Below are 15,459 nucleotides of genomic sequence, written 5' to 3' on the forward strand. Positions count from 1 at the left end.
GCCGCACCCTGCGTACGTGTACCTCTAACCGTGTCGTGTCTGCATGACTGCATATAGGAAGGTAGCTTGGTCGGAGGTTGTGATCTGATTGGCCGCTGGATGTCTGGTGACCCAACGGTGTGATGACTGGCCGACTGCTTAGGATATAGCTTAGCTAGGACCGTGTGTGCGCGGTGACTCGACACGCTCGGCAACAAGGGGGACCGGACGGCGCGCTAGGGAACAAGAGGCGTGGCGCACCAAACCCACCGAGCCGCCCCTAGTCACGTACGAAACCCCAACCGCACCACTTGGCGCATCGCGCCCGCCCTTCGATCCCGTGGCCACAAGCCTGTGCCTACGCCCCGCGCGCGCGCGCTCTCGCATAAAAAGGCGGCAACGGACGCGCGCCGTCCGCCTGCCTGTGCGCAACCCGCAACCGCGCATGCTCCGTGGCCACGCGCTGCGGCCGCCGTGCACGCCCGCGCACCGGCAACTGCTCTATAAACCCCACCAGTGTCCACCACGCATCTCGGCCCTGCGGTTGCCCATGCATCCTGCATTTCTGCTGCCGCTGCTCCACTACTTCCCCTTCCTCGTCGCCCCATCGCCGTCGTTCTCCGATCCTTCCGTCGCCCTAGCTAGCTAGGCACCTCGGTCGTCGTTGGTCCGTCGGCTTGGCTGGTGGTTTCTGCGGCAGCGGATCGACCGGCCGGGCGGCATGGGCGAGGACAGGGAGGAGGGGGCGGCGTGGCCGGCGGCGTCGTGGCGGCTCAACGTCAACGACTTCCAGCAGATGCCGGAGCGGCCCAAGGAGCGGCCCTTCGTCACCAGGGTCTTCCTCCGCAGCAGCCACGGTTCGGCACCGTACCCTACCCCTCAACTTGCTCCTCTGCTCTGCCAGTCTTGCAATATTATCATTCGGCTCGGCAGATTAATGGTTTAATGGCAGCGATTATTCTCATTGCCATGCAAACAGCGCTAGGGTTTCTCGAGTTCACCGTTTCGTGTCGTGACGAATAATCGATTTATCGATCGATCCCGTTGGGAGAAAACTGACTGGATCCGCCAGCACTAGGCGGCGGAATGTTAGTGTTCTGGTCTAGTGATCTCAGTTAGTTACTCGAAAGCTAATACCACCAAAAGACCATGGCGGGCCGCGGCGATGGTAACAACAATAATCTAAAATGTTGCCTAGTGCAGTCCCAGGCGGACTGGATATACTTTTCATCTGATCTTTTCCGATCACCACTTTATAGTTAGTTTATACCAGCCAATTAAGCATCAGGCGCCCCTGGCATTATACTGGAGAAACACTTACTGGAAAGAATCCGAGAGCGATCGTTAGATACTTGTTGGATTCGTATAGCACCAAACCAAATATGAGAGGGAAAAAGAAGGCACGCATCATCACCCGTATAGTTTAACTGCTCTCGTTGCTTGAACGAGTTAAGCATACAGGAGTACATACTTGATGCAAGGTGATGCTCCGTAATACACTAGCGCTTGTTCGCGGTCCTTATTTGCACGCTTGCATTGGGGTACCATTTGATAGTTGATATCCAGTGATTTAAAAAAAAAGAAATTCGGTTTTACATTCTAAGCTTCAAAAAGTGAGTCATTTTGCCATCATTAGGTATCCTGAATATCGACACTCTGAATGGATGAAAATGATAAGAACAGTATATTAGTTTATATATTAAAAAATTATAGTTTTAAAATTGATTGAGCATGCGTATATTCTCCAGAAAACAGTCGCACACTCAGAGTCAGAACTCACAAGCAAACACAGAGACAAGAAAAAAGTCCAGTAACTGGACTGATGTGAAATTTCTAACCATTGCAATTGGCCTCGACGAGGAGGGGAATCGAATGGAAATTGTGGTGTGGGGTGTCCAGCTTGTCGCAAGCTGTACCTATTTTCTTTTCAAGAGGAAAAAAAAAGCACGCTAGACGTGTACCCTATGCTGCCACTTCTCTTCTTGTTCCCGGCCCCAAGGCGGCGTTTCAGTTGCAGCCTAGCCTTTGTTTTGCATGCCGTGACACGGCCGAGGGCATCTCCGAGGGGACTATTCTTCTTTTTAGCCCCTGGCAATATAATCACAAGACGATTATGACGTCGCCGCTTAGCAGAGCGAGAAATCCAGTCGTGCGGGGGGCAAACTAAACAAATCCAATCTATCGGCGAACCTCGGCCGGCACGCAACCGGAATTCTGGCCCGCTGCGTCGGCCGTCGGCCCGGCCGGCCTTCCTCTGCTTCCACGTCCGCGGCATGCAGGAGGATCGTCGATTCACCTGCACGCTGCACGCACGAAGTTGCGGCCTCACCCGGATCCGACCCGGCAGAAGATAGCTACTGGCTAGATGCAGACTAGTAGTAGTTAAATGTGAATTATTCGGCAAGGTCATATACCCCTGCTAGGTGTTTCAGAAAGGCGGTCAAAAGTTAATCCCAACGCGAGTGCTGGCCAGATGCGAAGCCAGCCTAGTGAATGACCTAGTGCGGACTTCTAAGATAAAAATTTTGCACGCTCAGAGCGAGATGCCGAGGCTTGTTGCCCGGCTGCAGGCACCCGCACCGACGGCGCGGATCCGCCACCGATGGGCGTCGAGATGGGGCTGCAAGACGGACGGGCGCGGAGTGGCGTCGCGCAACGGCTGCGACGCACCAGCGTGAGTGCCTGAGCGGGACTTTAGGGGGGGTAGATGATGTACTACCAAAATTGGCAGTGGCGTCTGGTGGCAAAAAGATGCAGTGCTAGACTGGGGCGCTAGGTTGAACCACTTAAGAGGCCGCAGCCCACTCGTCCTCGCGTTCGGAGGGTGCCGCCGCACCGTCATGAGCCCCTACCGGAGTTGAGAACGGAGAATATTATCGGCACCCCACGAACCGGAGGAAGCATCTACTACTATGGGCCGCCGCACCAAAAAGCCTAGTATTTGAATTAGCGCGAATGGGTGCACTAGATGTGCCTGCGCGCACGTATCAGACACAGCCCATATAAAAAGCAAAATAGTCGCTAGTTAAATACTGAGTGCGTGCGAAAAGAAAGGGTATCGAACAACTTGTATGAACTCTTACTCCTTTCTCAAATAACCTGTTCTATGGAAGCAAATTCCATGTTCTCTTTTCTCATATCCATTATTCCTCTCCTTCCTCACTATCTCTAATGTTAACAAATACTTTTCTCAAGTATATTTTGAACCTCACCTAGAGGGACCTAGGCGGCCGCCCTGGCTCGCCCTAGTGGTGGCTCTGCCACTAGTGCTGGCAGAAGATAACTACTCCTTGACAACTTTAAGTTAACTATATCCATTACCAAGACGCAAACGCAACGATCTGCTTTCGGCAAACTAAAGAGCTTACTGGCTACGTGTCACCGTCGCCGCTTCCAGTGCCGAAACCTCCACAAAATTCCCACGGAACCAGTCCAGCTGCACTCGGGATGATCCACGGGGAAGATAAAAAAGTAACTGCTACGAGTACTTCACTACGACTTGACATTCGAAACCGATGATGATGTCCGCCGGGGGAAAAGTTCCCACAGCTATTGCGCCGGTCGGTGCAGCCGTCGTGTCACGTAGACCGCCGCGGGGGGGCGTGCCGGCGTGGTGGAGGGATCACTCTGGCGGCGGTCGGCGCTGCAGCCGCCGTTGCCATCTTGTTCACGTCGTCTTTGCACGGCGTCTTCCTGGCCGGGGAACGGGGATCTCCTCCTCTTTTTCCTGAGGCATCTCTTTACAGGCGTCCGGCCTCGCCGGCTCGCCGTTGCAGACACGAGGCCCCAGCGACGAGCGAGTGCTCCGGACGCCCGCGCGCGTCGCCTTCGCGCACAGCGGCCACTTGGCGCCCGCGCCGGCGCCGCCCCACGCACGGCCCGGACGTCGGCGAGCGAGGTGGTCCAATCCGACGGAGCAAGCAGGGCCTGATCGGCCAGTTGGGCAGGCGGTCCGCGCCCACCTTGCCGTGCCGTCTCCAACTCTGTCTCGCGATCCCTCTCCGCGCGCGAGCGGACCAGGCCAGACTCCTCCAGAGCGATGCCTCCGCTAACCTAACCGCGCCACGTGCGCGCCGCGTCGGCAGGTAGGCGGCGACGACAGGCCCATGCTCGGGCCCAGGCCCGACTCGGCGACGCCAAATGCGGCAAGGGAGAAGACCGGAAGAGGAGGGAGACCGAGGCATGAGACGTTCCGTTGCGCGCCGCACCTTTCCGTTCCGGGGCGACGGGGATAAATCCCTCCGAGGCGGTTGCGGACTTGCGGGGGAGATTGGCGGCGGAACGGTAGAGCCGAGTTGCACGCGGCCACGCGCTAGGCAGAGCAGCCAGCTGATCCCGACGGCGGGAGGAGGAGGCCATGGGGAGTCCGAGCCACCAGGGCGGCGGCGGCGGCGGCGGCGGCGGGAGCGAGGAGGAGCGGGAGGAGGAGCAGCCCGAGCCGTGGCGGCTGCGCGTGGGCAGCGGCTTCCGCGTCCCGGACCGGTTCCACCGCCAGGCGCCCTTCTACGCCAGGATCTTCGGCGGCGGCTCGCACAGTGCGCCGCGCTGCGCCCCCCTCCTCTCTCTCTCTTGTCTCTTTCGCCTCTGTTGTCTGTTTCCCTCCATCCCTTCGGTTTCGCCGCGCCGTTTCTTGGATCTTCCCGTACGGGAAATCGCAGGAGATTATTGAAACTGAACTCGCGTCTCGTCGTTATCGATCTTTCGGGGGGCATAGGCATGTTGCAGCCACTAATTTTGTTTCTACGACAACCTGGATGCTACTCTAAGTTCTAGTGGCAAGGAAACGGTGCAGTTTACTCTAATCTTGTATCGACAAATATGATCGCGACAAGTCTTTGCAATCGAATGTTTGATGATGCTACGCCTATTATAAACTGTACCTGTCATGCACTTCCTTTGGTCGCATCTGCTTAGTGGTCGCTTTGCTGCACTGCACATGGGTTTTCTTAGTCACTGCCTCACTGGGAGTCTGGGAACCATATATATGCACCTGAACGACATAACTATTAGCAAGCCTTCAGCATGCCCTACCTCCTGCCTGTAACTTTTAGGAGAAAGCTATCGAACACCCGAGTGTTATGTCACCTTCCGTCACTCGATTTTTGAACCATCCGATCATGCTGCTGATTAATCTGCCACCGTTTGTTCCCGGCGGCCGTTTGTTTTTTTTATTATTTCCTATATGTGGGGCCGAGCTATCCGTGTTCTGATATTTGTTTGGTTCTCGGTGACATGGCTCGTTCTCATCCTCCATTTCCTCTGCTACGCTGGCCGCGGAGGGGGGCTTTTGGTGAGGCGATTTCTAGATTTCGCAGCAATTTCGTTGATTCGCACAGATTGAACTTCTTTCTGAGGTTTGGATTTGTATCTCCTGGGACTTAGTATCCTCAATAGTTATTTTGTTACCTGATTCGTGGGGATCTTTCGATTTTTGTTTGCTTGTGCTGTAGTTTGGTTGGGTTTATGCAGAAATATATTTTGCAGGGATTCAATCCTCTTCGTCCTCATCCTTTGAGGTCTCCTTAGTTGTTTGTTGTATTTGTGTGGCTAGGTTTTCAAATTCGATCTATTGATGAAGCTATTTCTGAGTTCTTTCGCTCTGTCCCCTTCCGATTTTGTGGGCATTTCAGTTTATCTGCAACTCTCTAGCTCTGAAATTTCTGCAAATCCCCATTGAAGTTACCTGATGTATTCGGAGTCTAGGGTTTTGTTGGACTCATTAAAAACTAACAGTTGATTCTGTGATTTTTGGTTAGTGTCACAAGCTATTTCATTTTGTCCCTTGTGGATTTCATGTTTTTGCATTTCTGTTTGGTTGATTTCGATCGATTACCCTGTGATCTGTCCTGTATTTCATTCAATTCCCGTGGTATTAACCTATGTTTCTTGTTGACTAGATTAGTCTAGCTGTCTCTGTTGTGGCATTCGCTTTGGTTGCATAGCTTTTAACCAATTAATTCATGAGATTAGTCTAGTTCGATTTGTTGTTCGGTTGGATTCAGTATCGTAGTTTGTACCTGGTCATTCTTTTTGTGTCTCTACTTTGCGATCGGGTTTAGTAGTCTAGATTTCTCTCGAATTAATGCCAGAAATAATTTGTAACACAGGTAAACACAACCATTTTAATTTATAGGTGGCTGGATTTGTAACTGACTATGTGCATAGTAGGGTGCAAAACTCTTGGCTAGACTGGGGGTTTGCTGGGAATGTTGATCTTAGGTTTTCGAATGAGTAGCTAGGTAACTGATTTTTTATTGTAGATCTGCTTGACCTGTCTGGTTAAGATCGATTTTTCCTTAGTTTCGCAACAAAGTCTCTGTTCTTTTTGGCTAATAAGTTGTGCTCTCATCAGTGAGCAACAGTCTCCCAAACATGCATCTGCTAGTGGTTGCAGGTCAGAGTTTTCTTCTTTTTGAAAGATGGACACAAGAGTTTTTATTGAACCACCCATCCGTAAGATAAAATCCCCGTTCATCAGAGATAGTACTTCCATGCAGCGGCGAAGCCAACAGGGGGATGGGGGGCTCAAGCCCCCCCCCCCTCCGCGCGTCTGGCCGGGTGCCCATGAAGCCTCCATGCTTCATCATCTTGCCTAGCATTCAAATAACAGTGTTTAGCCCCCCTAAACACAATGTCACGTTGCCTCAGCCCCCCTAATCCTTCAACCTGGCTCCGCCCCTGCTTCCATGTGTTTCTTCCATAACCGTAATCAAGTATACTAGATACTCTAGCCATAAGTAATCAGTTGTGAATATTGACTAGAACAGAACCGTACAAATTGTGTACATATAAACTTATTCTATATTGTTTTCTGCTTATTTTATACTTATTTCTTGGAAGACATTTCTGACTAGTTGGATATTATAACTAGAATAGATAAGATGAGAGTATTGAGGTTGTTTAGTTCTATTTTTTAGTTGTAGTAGTACTGCAGACTATTCCTGCATATGGTTTTATGATTACTATACTTCCACTAGTGTCAGCTTTTTAAATGTTGCTTCCTTGATCTGCTTTCCCCATTTCCCACTGGTTAATTTTTTGACACTACCGCTTAGTGTTATGTTGTAGTAAATTTGTTGCTATTTTGCTCTTTATTACTTTCAGTCTACAGTAGGTGACAAGATCCTATACTACTTCTAATAGGATCAATAGCTCTAATGTGATGTGCAATGTGATATATAAATTTAAAATATGACTTGCTTACACTTTTCAATTCTCTGCCCTCCTTCTACCTTCCACTTTTATTTATCCCCTGCCACTGCCTATGAAATTTGCATCTTATATGTAATTTGTGCCATTTCTTAGTGGTAGAGAAGAAGAGGTTTGTCCCGGTGGGCGTTCTCTCCTTTTGTCTTTCTTCCTTTTACTATTTCCAGTCCTTTCAATTTTTCATCTTTCTGGTGCTTTAAGTTTACTATAACGATAGATCACAAGATTAGTCTTATTTCTAATTGTTCTACACTATTATTTACTACATTAATATGATATATTTACTATACTTATAGTGTAGCATAACCATAATTACAGTGGAAATGTCACTGTAAATTTTGTATGATGCACGTTCTCGTATGCACATGTGATTTATACTAATTTATATTTTACTAGAACTTTGGGAGTCTGTCTACAGAATTGCTATTGATCATTGCAGAAGCGGTGTCTTTGTACTATGCCGTTATGCTTCTGGCCAAATTGCTTTGTAGGTCTATGCAGGTGGAGAAGACCATGTCATTCCTGGCACAGTTCTGAGCATTGAAGTGGTGCTTATATTGACTTTAAGGAAGGGTTGTATTCTAGGTGCAGCTTCATATTGAGTATCCTTATACAATGGATTCATATTGAACTGGTGCCTTTGTTTTCTAGTTGTAAATTATGTTGTATTTTAAATACAATATAGTCTGTTCATTATAAAGTTTCAGTACTAATTGTACCGTCATTTTTGTGTAATCAAGGTGTAAATACTATATAGTAGATATTTCCATATTTACATTTTCTAATAGTTGTTATTTGCATCTGCAGGGTTTAGGTCCACAAATAAAAATAAATTTGCATTTTTAATAGTTGTTGTTTACATGTTCAGGGTTTAGGTGGATAAATATTTCTAGGTGGATAAATAATTGTACTTATTGATTAATTGTTTTGTTCTTACTTTATGAATTCAGCTGAAATTTTGTTCATTATGATTCTGTCGAGTGTAGGAAGTTTGCAAAATAGTTTTCTCAATTTTTTAATAACCTTAATTAAGAACAAATTATTCCGGTTACAGTTCAAGCATGTTAAATCGCCAATGTACCTTGAACTATTATTTATTTGAGTTCTTGTTGTAATTTCTTTTTTAGCCTTTTTTTGTATTTGCCATTTGGCATTTGTGGGGTTTAAAGGCACCCTCAAACTTTTGTTGTTTGTATTCCATAGAAATATTTTTGAGAATATTTGTTATGTTAAAATTTGTGTTTTCACTTTTTTTTCTGCATTTGAATCACTCCTGTTCAATTTTATAATTACAATTCTATTTATTGTCTTCTACACCTAGTTCCATAGTGTGAATTTCCTTTTTGAAGTCCTTTCAAGCCTGTTTTGTGTGAGATTAGTAGTGTGAATCATTCGGGTTGTGTTGGATTTATCACTTGAGTGAGACTTGTCTATGTTTCACTCGAATTTTTGGTTGTATCCGATTCATGTGATTTGTTGCCTGTAATCACTTGAGTGTAGGAAGTCCACGAATCACTCAAGCACGATATAGACGGACCCAACTTTTAATACATAATGGACCCTTCGCAAGTTACTGTCACTGTGGTTCAGACTTACCTTCAAAGCAAAGCGGCTTCTTGAAATGCATTTGTCGTCTTAGGGGCCGTTTGGGAGGGCTTCAAGCGGCTCCGGCTTCACTGCAAAAAACACTGTAGCTACAGTATCTCTACAGTGCTGAAGCCGGAGCCGGCGTGAACCGTGCCAAACGGGCCCTTAACCCACTGGCGTGGTAATGCTGGAACACATGTGTACAGTCATGTGGTGATGTTGCATGCGTGCCCTTAATAAAAGCTGATATAGGCGTGCTCATTGCTCAATCCTTTGGTTGAGTCACTGTTCTGAAGTTACCTTTGGTTGTTCAATGTTTACCCTTATGTTCTGTTTTGTACTACGCCTCGTCACCTCTGACAATCCAGTTCCAAATTTCAGGGAAGCAGAGGAAGATTGCAAAGTACTACAAGAAGCAAGAGAATCTACTGAAGGATTTCAGCGAGATGGAGACCATGAATGAACTTGGTGGCTTAGATCAGAATGGTCCTTCCGAGGTGCGAGTCCATTCTACAGATTTTCTGCAATGTAGTATGCAAAAAAGCACGTTGTTTTTCTTGCAAGATACTGATTGAATCCTCTTCTTTGGTTCTCAGGAAGAGCTAAGGCAACTGGCAAAGAGCGAAAGATTTGCTATTAACCTGTCGAATATAATCAATCTCATCCTTTTTGTTACGAAAGTCGTTGCTTCTGCCGAAAGTTTATCCATGGCAGTAATAGCATCGACGCTGGACTCTCTACTGGACCTTCTGTCAGGTTTCATTCTTTGGTTTACAGCGCATGCTATGAAAAAGCCAAACAAGTACAACTACCCAATTGGGAAGAGGCGCATGCAGCCAGTGGTAACGACCTTGTTTGCCGAATTACTACTTTGGCAGATTTTGTAATGTGTATTTAATTTAAGATGATCTCTCTTTTGCATCACAAAATAAAACATACGTTAGTTCTGGAAAATCGTTTACTGTGAATCAGTTTTACTGCCCAAGCATCTTCTTTTTGTCAGATTGAGTCTTGCACACAAGTGTTGTTCTGAATTCCTGGATCATTCAGAGTGTCTGACTTTTGTTCCCCGCAAACTGAATAATTTGACATTTGTTGTAGGGCATAATAGTCTTCGCATCAGTGATGGGCACACTTGGCTTCCAAGTGCTGATCGAATCAGGGCGCCAGCTCATCACGCAGGTACATGATCGGTTGTTTACCTTTCTCACAACAGACGGCGCCTTCTCTTCTCTGATTTGATCCCTGACGGTAACCTCGCTCAATGGCCAAACAAACAGGAGCATGCGAATTTCAAGCGCAAGCAGGAGCTCTGGATGGTGGGCAGCATGTCCTCGGTTGCGGTCGTGAAGTTCTTCCTCATGCTCTACTGTCGGACCTTCAAGAACGAGATCGTGAGGGCTTACGCCCAGGACCACTTCTTCGACGTGATCACCAACTCGGTCGGCCTGGTCGCGGCGTTGCTCGCCGTCAGGTACAAATGGTGGATGGATCCCGTTGGTGCCATATTGGTGAGCAAATTTCTAGCAAAATCATCTCACGTCGTCAGCTAGAGCAGTGCCGTCAGTATAAGTAACTAGGATCCGTGATTTTTTTTTTCTAAAAAAATTGCAGATCGCGCTGTACACGATCACGACGTGGGCGCGGACGGTGCTGGAGAACGTGGGCACGCTGATCGGCAAGTCGGCGCCGGCGGAGTACCTGACGAAGCTGACGTACCTCATCTGGAACCACCACGAGGAGATCCGGCACATCGACACGGTGCGTGCCTACACCTTCGGCACCCACTACTTCGTGGAGGTGGACATCGTGCTCCCGGGGGCCATGCCGCTCAGCCAGGCACACGACATCGGCGAGTCGCTGCAGGAGAAGCTGGAGCAGCTGCCAGAGGTCGAGCGCGCCTTTGTCCACGTGGACTTCGAGTTCACGCACCGGCCCGAGCACAAGGCCGAGGTCTGACCAGTTGTAGAGCTACTTCCCTCGGAGCCCAGACCAGTTGTAGAGCTGCCGCAGATCTGATGACATAAGTACTTGTAAGACGAAGTGCAACATCATTTCTTAAGCCCTCAACTCTTAAAAGGACATCTAGATGTTTTTGTCGTGTGATGAAATTTGGAATACCTATATATTGCTTGTTTAGATGGCACATAAGCAAAAAAATTTCTACTCCAAATCCGAAAAAGAAAAATCCATCTAATCAGAAGCATGTACCAGAGCCAGAGGTCGGATCGTAAACGCAACAGCTCATAGCTCGGAGATAAATTTACCATACAATGGTAGCCAGTAAAACAAATTCAAGTGACAATATATGATAGGCTCCATCTTTCCATCATGCAGAGGTATCTTCCAGAAACTGTCCAGGATGCACGGATAAAAAACATGATACAACTGAGTAGACTAACTTTTTTTTTGGTAATAAACTGAGTAGACTAACTCTAAACTCAAATAAGCTAGCTATTCAGGCTTCAATTCAGGTTTGTCATATGCTGCTATATTCTGAGGTTCACATTCTGGGCTGAAGAGCCGCACAAGCAAGGATGATGACGCGCTCACAGAGACTGCTCCACATGACGCCCACCTGAGACTCCTTGGAACTGTTATTCTTGGACCTACAGAATAAACACAAGGTCAGCAAAATGGTTCGAGTTCTGGGTTGATCCAAAGGACTTGCACAGTGAGAAAACTCAACAAGTACAGCTGACAAGATGCGTATAATTGTACAAAAAATACATAAGGAGGAGATGATTGGATGGACAGGAGTAATGACCATAGTGAAGGCGGCAGAGCACCCAGAAAGCCAGACCACCACCAACTGAGAAGATGCCAGCAGTCTGTCGCATCAACCGAGAGCAGGGCTTTGACTCCGGCCGCATCACCTCCCCTTCCGACCATCCCAGCGCTCGCCGCAGTGCCATCGTGATCCTTGGTTTCTTTAAGGATGAAAAACACTACTGATATGCTGAAGTTGATAAGAGGTTCTGCTGTTCAGACTTTACAATGACACCTCGTTCCTGAAACGAAAACAGTTAGGCTTGTTTTATTCCTTTCCTTTACAAATAATCTCAGACTATGGATCTTTTTTCTCACAAACGTGCTCAGGCACGTGTTTCATTAAGAAGATCTCAGACTATGGATGCATCCCATAAAACATGAATAGTATGAATTCATTTACAAGGTTGCTAGTCCAGTAGGATAAATATGCATGAACTTATGCATCGATTTGTCGTTTATTATCCCCCTTGCTGAACACTGTAATTGGGAAAATTCAACATCATCTATCCAAATCCAATTGACAATTCTAACATCCAAACTCCTGTCACAAAAAAATGGAGTACCCCGTTCTGAAAGCTCCCACACAAGGTGGGGTCTGGGAAGGGAATTCCTTTTCAGACAGGAAACAAATGTGCTACACAACACAAAGACCGGAAATAATCAGCCATGGGCTTAATGCACAAGAGCATCAAGCTTGTTGCCTAGTCTACATATGGTCATTTGAATGACTTTGTGTGATAAAGAACTCATGAATAAGAGCTACCCATTCTGTAATAGATTAGGGAAATGTAACATGTCAGATATCGGGACTACAGCATCGGGAAACAATGCAGTGAGATAAACAGGCCACCCAACAAGTACAACTCATGTCCGGGGAAAAGGGAAGCCATAACACAATATCTGTTCGCGAAACCACAGATAAGCAATGCACAGACAATGCTGGTAAAACATGAAAGCAGAAGCTACAGAAGCCATCTTTATGCTTATCCATCCAGCTATTCGCAATCCTATCAGCAGCCAACGCTGGATAGCAATAAATCGACCACTGGAACGCCGGAGTAACAGCAACCTATTCCAATTCCAAACGGCCGGAGGTAAATCTTGCTTTCTGCTAAGTTGCGGCACAAGCAATTCAGGAAACCTAGTTCACCGCCACCTCCTTTCAGTCCCAGAAAAGTTCATGATAGACTCAAGGCTCCTCCCAAGAGGCGTCGCACACCAGGTGTTCGACGTATTGCCTTAGCCACCAGTCAGCACACAAATACCAATTACTTAATCCACGCAGCCCGCCGCACCACAGAAAGATCAAATCGGCAGTACTAAACGAACACGGCGCCCAGACCGGAGAAAGCTGCTACTGCGAGAAGGCTATGGCTTCGGCCTTCGGGCGCAGAGGTTAGGTTACCTGCTGGCGGCTTTGGCGGTGGCTGGCGTGGTTCCACAAGCGGCCGCAAGTTTCAGAACGGGGGGGGGGGGGGGGGGGGGGGGGGGTTCCTTGCTGCACGCACGAGCGGCGCCGGCGAGGACCAGCGGAGCTGAGAGAGGAATGAATCAGGAGGGTGGAATCGCCGTTGTGGGCTGGTCTGTTTGCGGGCTCGCGGTCGGGTTGTGTTCCGAGGAAGCCCAAATCTGGACAGCCTAGTAGTGCTTTTGTAGAGGAGAACAAGCTGCAAAAGGCGTTAGCGGGAGCATTCGTGAGGTTGTCATGGAGTCCATAATATTGCATTGAGTGAGAAGTATCTAGGCATATCCTCGGATGTTGGTGTCTCAACAAATGGGGCGTTCAAGTACCTAAAAGATAGGGTGTGGAAGCGAGTTCAAGGCTGGCTGGAACAGACTCTTTCATCTGGAGGAAAAGAAGTCCTGGCTGGAACAGAGTCTTTCATCTGGAGGAAAAGAAGTCCTGATCAAGTCTGTAGTGCAAGCGATCCCAACTTTTTCTATGTTATGTTTCAGACTACCACGGGGGCTATGCCAGCACATTGACAATCTACTCCGGAGTTTCTGGTGGGGAAGCAAGGAGGGTAAAAGGAAGACATGCTGGGTCGCATGGGAGGAGATGGCCAAACCAAAATACATGGGAGGCATGAGTTTCTGAGACATAGAGATTTTCAACCTTGCACTGCTAGCACGACAGGCGTGGCGGATCCTGCAAGATCCTGACTCGCTTAGCGCAAGGGTTCTCAAAGCAGTGTACTTCCCGAGCAACTTATTTCTGGAGGCAGACCTGGGACCCTCTCCATCTAGAGTTTGGTGGGCTATTGTCGATGGCAAAGAAGTGCTCAAACAAGGCTTAATTCGTAGGATTGGAACCGTGGAAGATACGGAGGTGTGGCACTCAAATTGGCTTCCGAGGGATGGGCAGCTACGGCCAATATGCTACATCAGTGACACACCGCCGGGAAAGGTCAGTGAACTGATTAACCCGCTGACGTTTACATGGGACTTACAGGCGGTGGACACACACTTCCTGCCGATGGATGGCGAGCTGATCAGAAGCATTCCGCTGTCTGGGCGGAGGCAGGAGGATTTCTGGGCCTGGCATTATGAGAAGTCCGGAGTTTTCTCTATTAGATCGGCTTACCGGATGCTGGTCACGACACGGGAACGGCGGTCGAACTAGATTGAACACAACCCGAGGAGATCAGATGTCGAGGCGAACCAGAAAGACTGGACGGATCTGTGGTCAGTCAAGGTCCCGTCGAAGATCCGGGTGTTCCTATGGAGGCTCGCTAAGCACTCCATTCCGACAGGCGATGTGCGGCATCGCAGAAACATGGCACTGACAAGCAATTGCTCTATCTGTGGCGGTCAGGATTCGTGGAAGCACTCGCTGCTGGAATGCAATATGGCCAGGTGCGTTTGGGCTTTACAATGTGATGAACTTGTTGATTTCATCAGTCAGGCACAAGATGACAATGCACGCGGGTGGATCCACGAAGCAATAGTAGGTCTCGCTCATGATAAGTTGGTGATACTTGTAACTTTGTGGGCAATTTGGCATGCGAGGAGGAAGGCAATTCATGAAAATATTTTTCAGAGCCCGTTGTCCACTCACAGCTTCATAGAGAGGTTTATTGCAGACTTGGAGACGGCTATTCCGACAGTGGAGAGGAAGGGGGACGCGGGTGCGGGCTGTGCACCTGCTGCAGCTCCCAAATGGATTTCGCCCCCACAAGGCCTGATGAAGGTAAATGTCGACGCTGCACTTTCGAAGAATTCTGATATTGTGGCGATGGCGAGGGATGGGGCGGGCGCTTTCATGGGAGCGTCGGCCCTAGTGATGAAGAGCATATCCGACCCGGAGACGGCGGAAGTGCTGGCGTGCCGTGAAGGCACTATAAGAAACCATTTAATCCGTGACGGAACAATTTCCTCATAGATCGTTGAAAATTCGTCATAAAATTTTATTCGTGACGTTTTCAGGTAGCGTCATGTATTGAGCGTCACAGATTAAATCGAGTGACGTTTTTGTTAAAAACGTCACAGATTGAAACAATCCGTGATGTTTTTTAACTGTCATAGATTAGGTTTGAGCCCGCGTAGCCCAGTCCAAACCCAATGTTTGTGACAAAAATAAACGTCACAAACTATGTCATGAATTGAATTGTCAGGTGATGTAGTTGCTTACATGGATGGTGACATGGCAACTATTGCCACCATGGACGCTGATGTGGCTGCAACTTTGGATGCTAACGTGGCTGCCCCAGTGTACGATAATACAGTTGCCATAATTGCAGGCCCATTTTGCTATGGGCTTAGCCCATGTTACCCAAAAGACAACCATTTTAGCCCATGTATATCAAAATTGAAGCATATATTAAGAGAATCACAAAATATATTTAGAGTCAATATCTCAGGTTACATCGTGTCAAAAAAATCTCAGATTACAACTAGAAGCACATCCTAAAA

General features: G+C 48.0%; 2 protein-coding genes across 7 annotated transcripts; one reads left to right on the forward strand and one right to left on the reverse strand.

The window, feature by feature from the left end:
• Positions 1–390: 390 nt before the first annotated feature.
• On the forward strand, positions 391–10,921 carry LOC120672817 (metal tolerance protein 7). Of its 5 annotated transcripts, none has more exons than XM_039953416.1 (7): positions 411–836; positions 2,416–2,418; positions 9,157–9,272; positions 9,372–9,617; positions 9,877–9,957; positions 10,056–10,286; positions 10,390–10,901. In XM_039953416.1, exons 1-7 carry the CDS (start codon positions 701–703, stop codon positions 10,732–10,734), a joined length of 1,158 nt encoding a protein of 385 aa, XP_039809350.1. In that variant the 5' UTR covers positions 411–700; the 3' UTR covers positions 10,735–10,901. The 5 variants fall into 5 exon arrangements, with proteins under 5 accessions (XP_039809351.1, XP_039809350.1, XP_039809349.1 ...); XM_039953414.1 differs by lacking the exons at positions 411–836; positions 2,416–2,418 and adding exons at positions 5,147–5,269; positions 7,680–7,773 and having other exon boundaries at positions 10,390–10,921; XM_039953417.1 differs by lacking the exon at positions 2,416–2,418 and having other exon boundaries at positions 391–836.
• Positions 10,922–11,006: 85 nt separating this feature from the next.
• Positions 11,007–13,166, reverse strand: LOC120672818. 2 transcript variants are annotated; one of them, XM_039953419.1, is made up of 3 exons: positions 12,953–13,166; positions 11,543–11,786; positions 11,007–11,384 (listed from the first exon to the last, which is right to left on the reverse strand). In XM_039953419.1, the coding sequence occupies exons 2-3, from the start codon at positions 11,688–11,690 to the stop codon at positions 11,230–11,232; spliced, it is 303 nt and encodes a 100-aa protein (XP_039809353.1). In that variant the 5' UTR covers positions 11,691–11,786; positions 12,953–13,166; the 3' UTR covers positions 11,007–11,229. The 2 variants fall into 2 exon arrangements, with proteins under 2 accessions (XP_039809353.1, XP_039809354.1); XM_039953420.1 differs by lacking the exon at positions 12,953–13,166 and having other exon boundaries at positions 11,543–12,939.
• Between the last annotated feature and the right edge of the window lie 2,293 nt (positions 13,167–15,459).

The sequence above is a fragment of the Panicum virgatum genome, chromosome 5N, assembly GCF_016808335.1.
Source record: "Panicum virgatum strain AP13 chromosome 5N, P.virgatum_v5, whole genome shotgun sequence".
NCBI classification, from domain to species: Eukaryota; Viridiplantae; Streptophyta; class Magnoliopsida; order Poales; family Poaceae; genus Panicum; species Panicum virgatum.

Bases quoted from the DNA above. Each gene is read 5' to 3' on its own strand.
- LOC120672817 (XM_039953414.1), top strand. From the start codon at position 5,162: ATGTGGGGCCGAGCTATCCGTGTTCTGATATTTGTTTGGTTCTCGGTG. The intron at 9,618-9,876 runs GTAACGACCTTG...CATTTGTTGTAG, and splicing joins AGAGGCGCATGCAGCCAGTG to GGCATAATAGTCTTCGCATC. The intron at 9,958-10,055 runs GTACATGATCGG...CCAAACAAACAG, and splicing joins GGCGCCAGCTCATCACGCAG to GAGCATGCGAATTTCAAGCG.
- LOC120672818 (XM_039953419.1), bottom strand. From the start codon at position 11,690: ATGGCACTGCGGCGAGCGCTGGGATGGTCGGAAGGGGAGGTGATGCGG. The intron at 11,385-11,542 runs GTCATTACTCCT...TTTATTCTGTAG, and splicing joins GCTCTGCCGCCTTCACTATG to GTCCAAGAATAACAGTTCCA.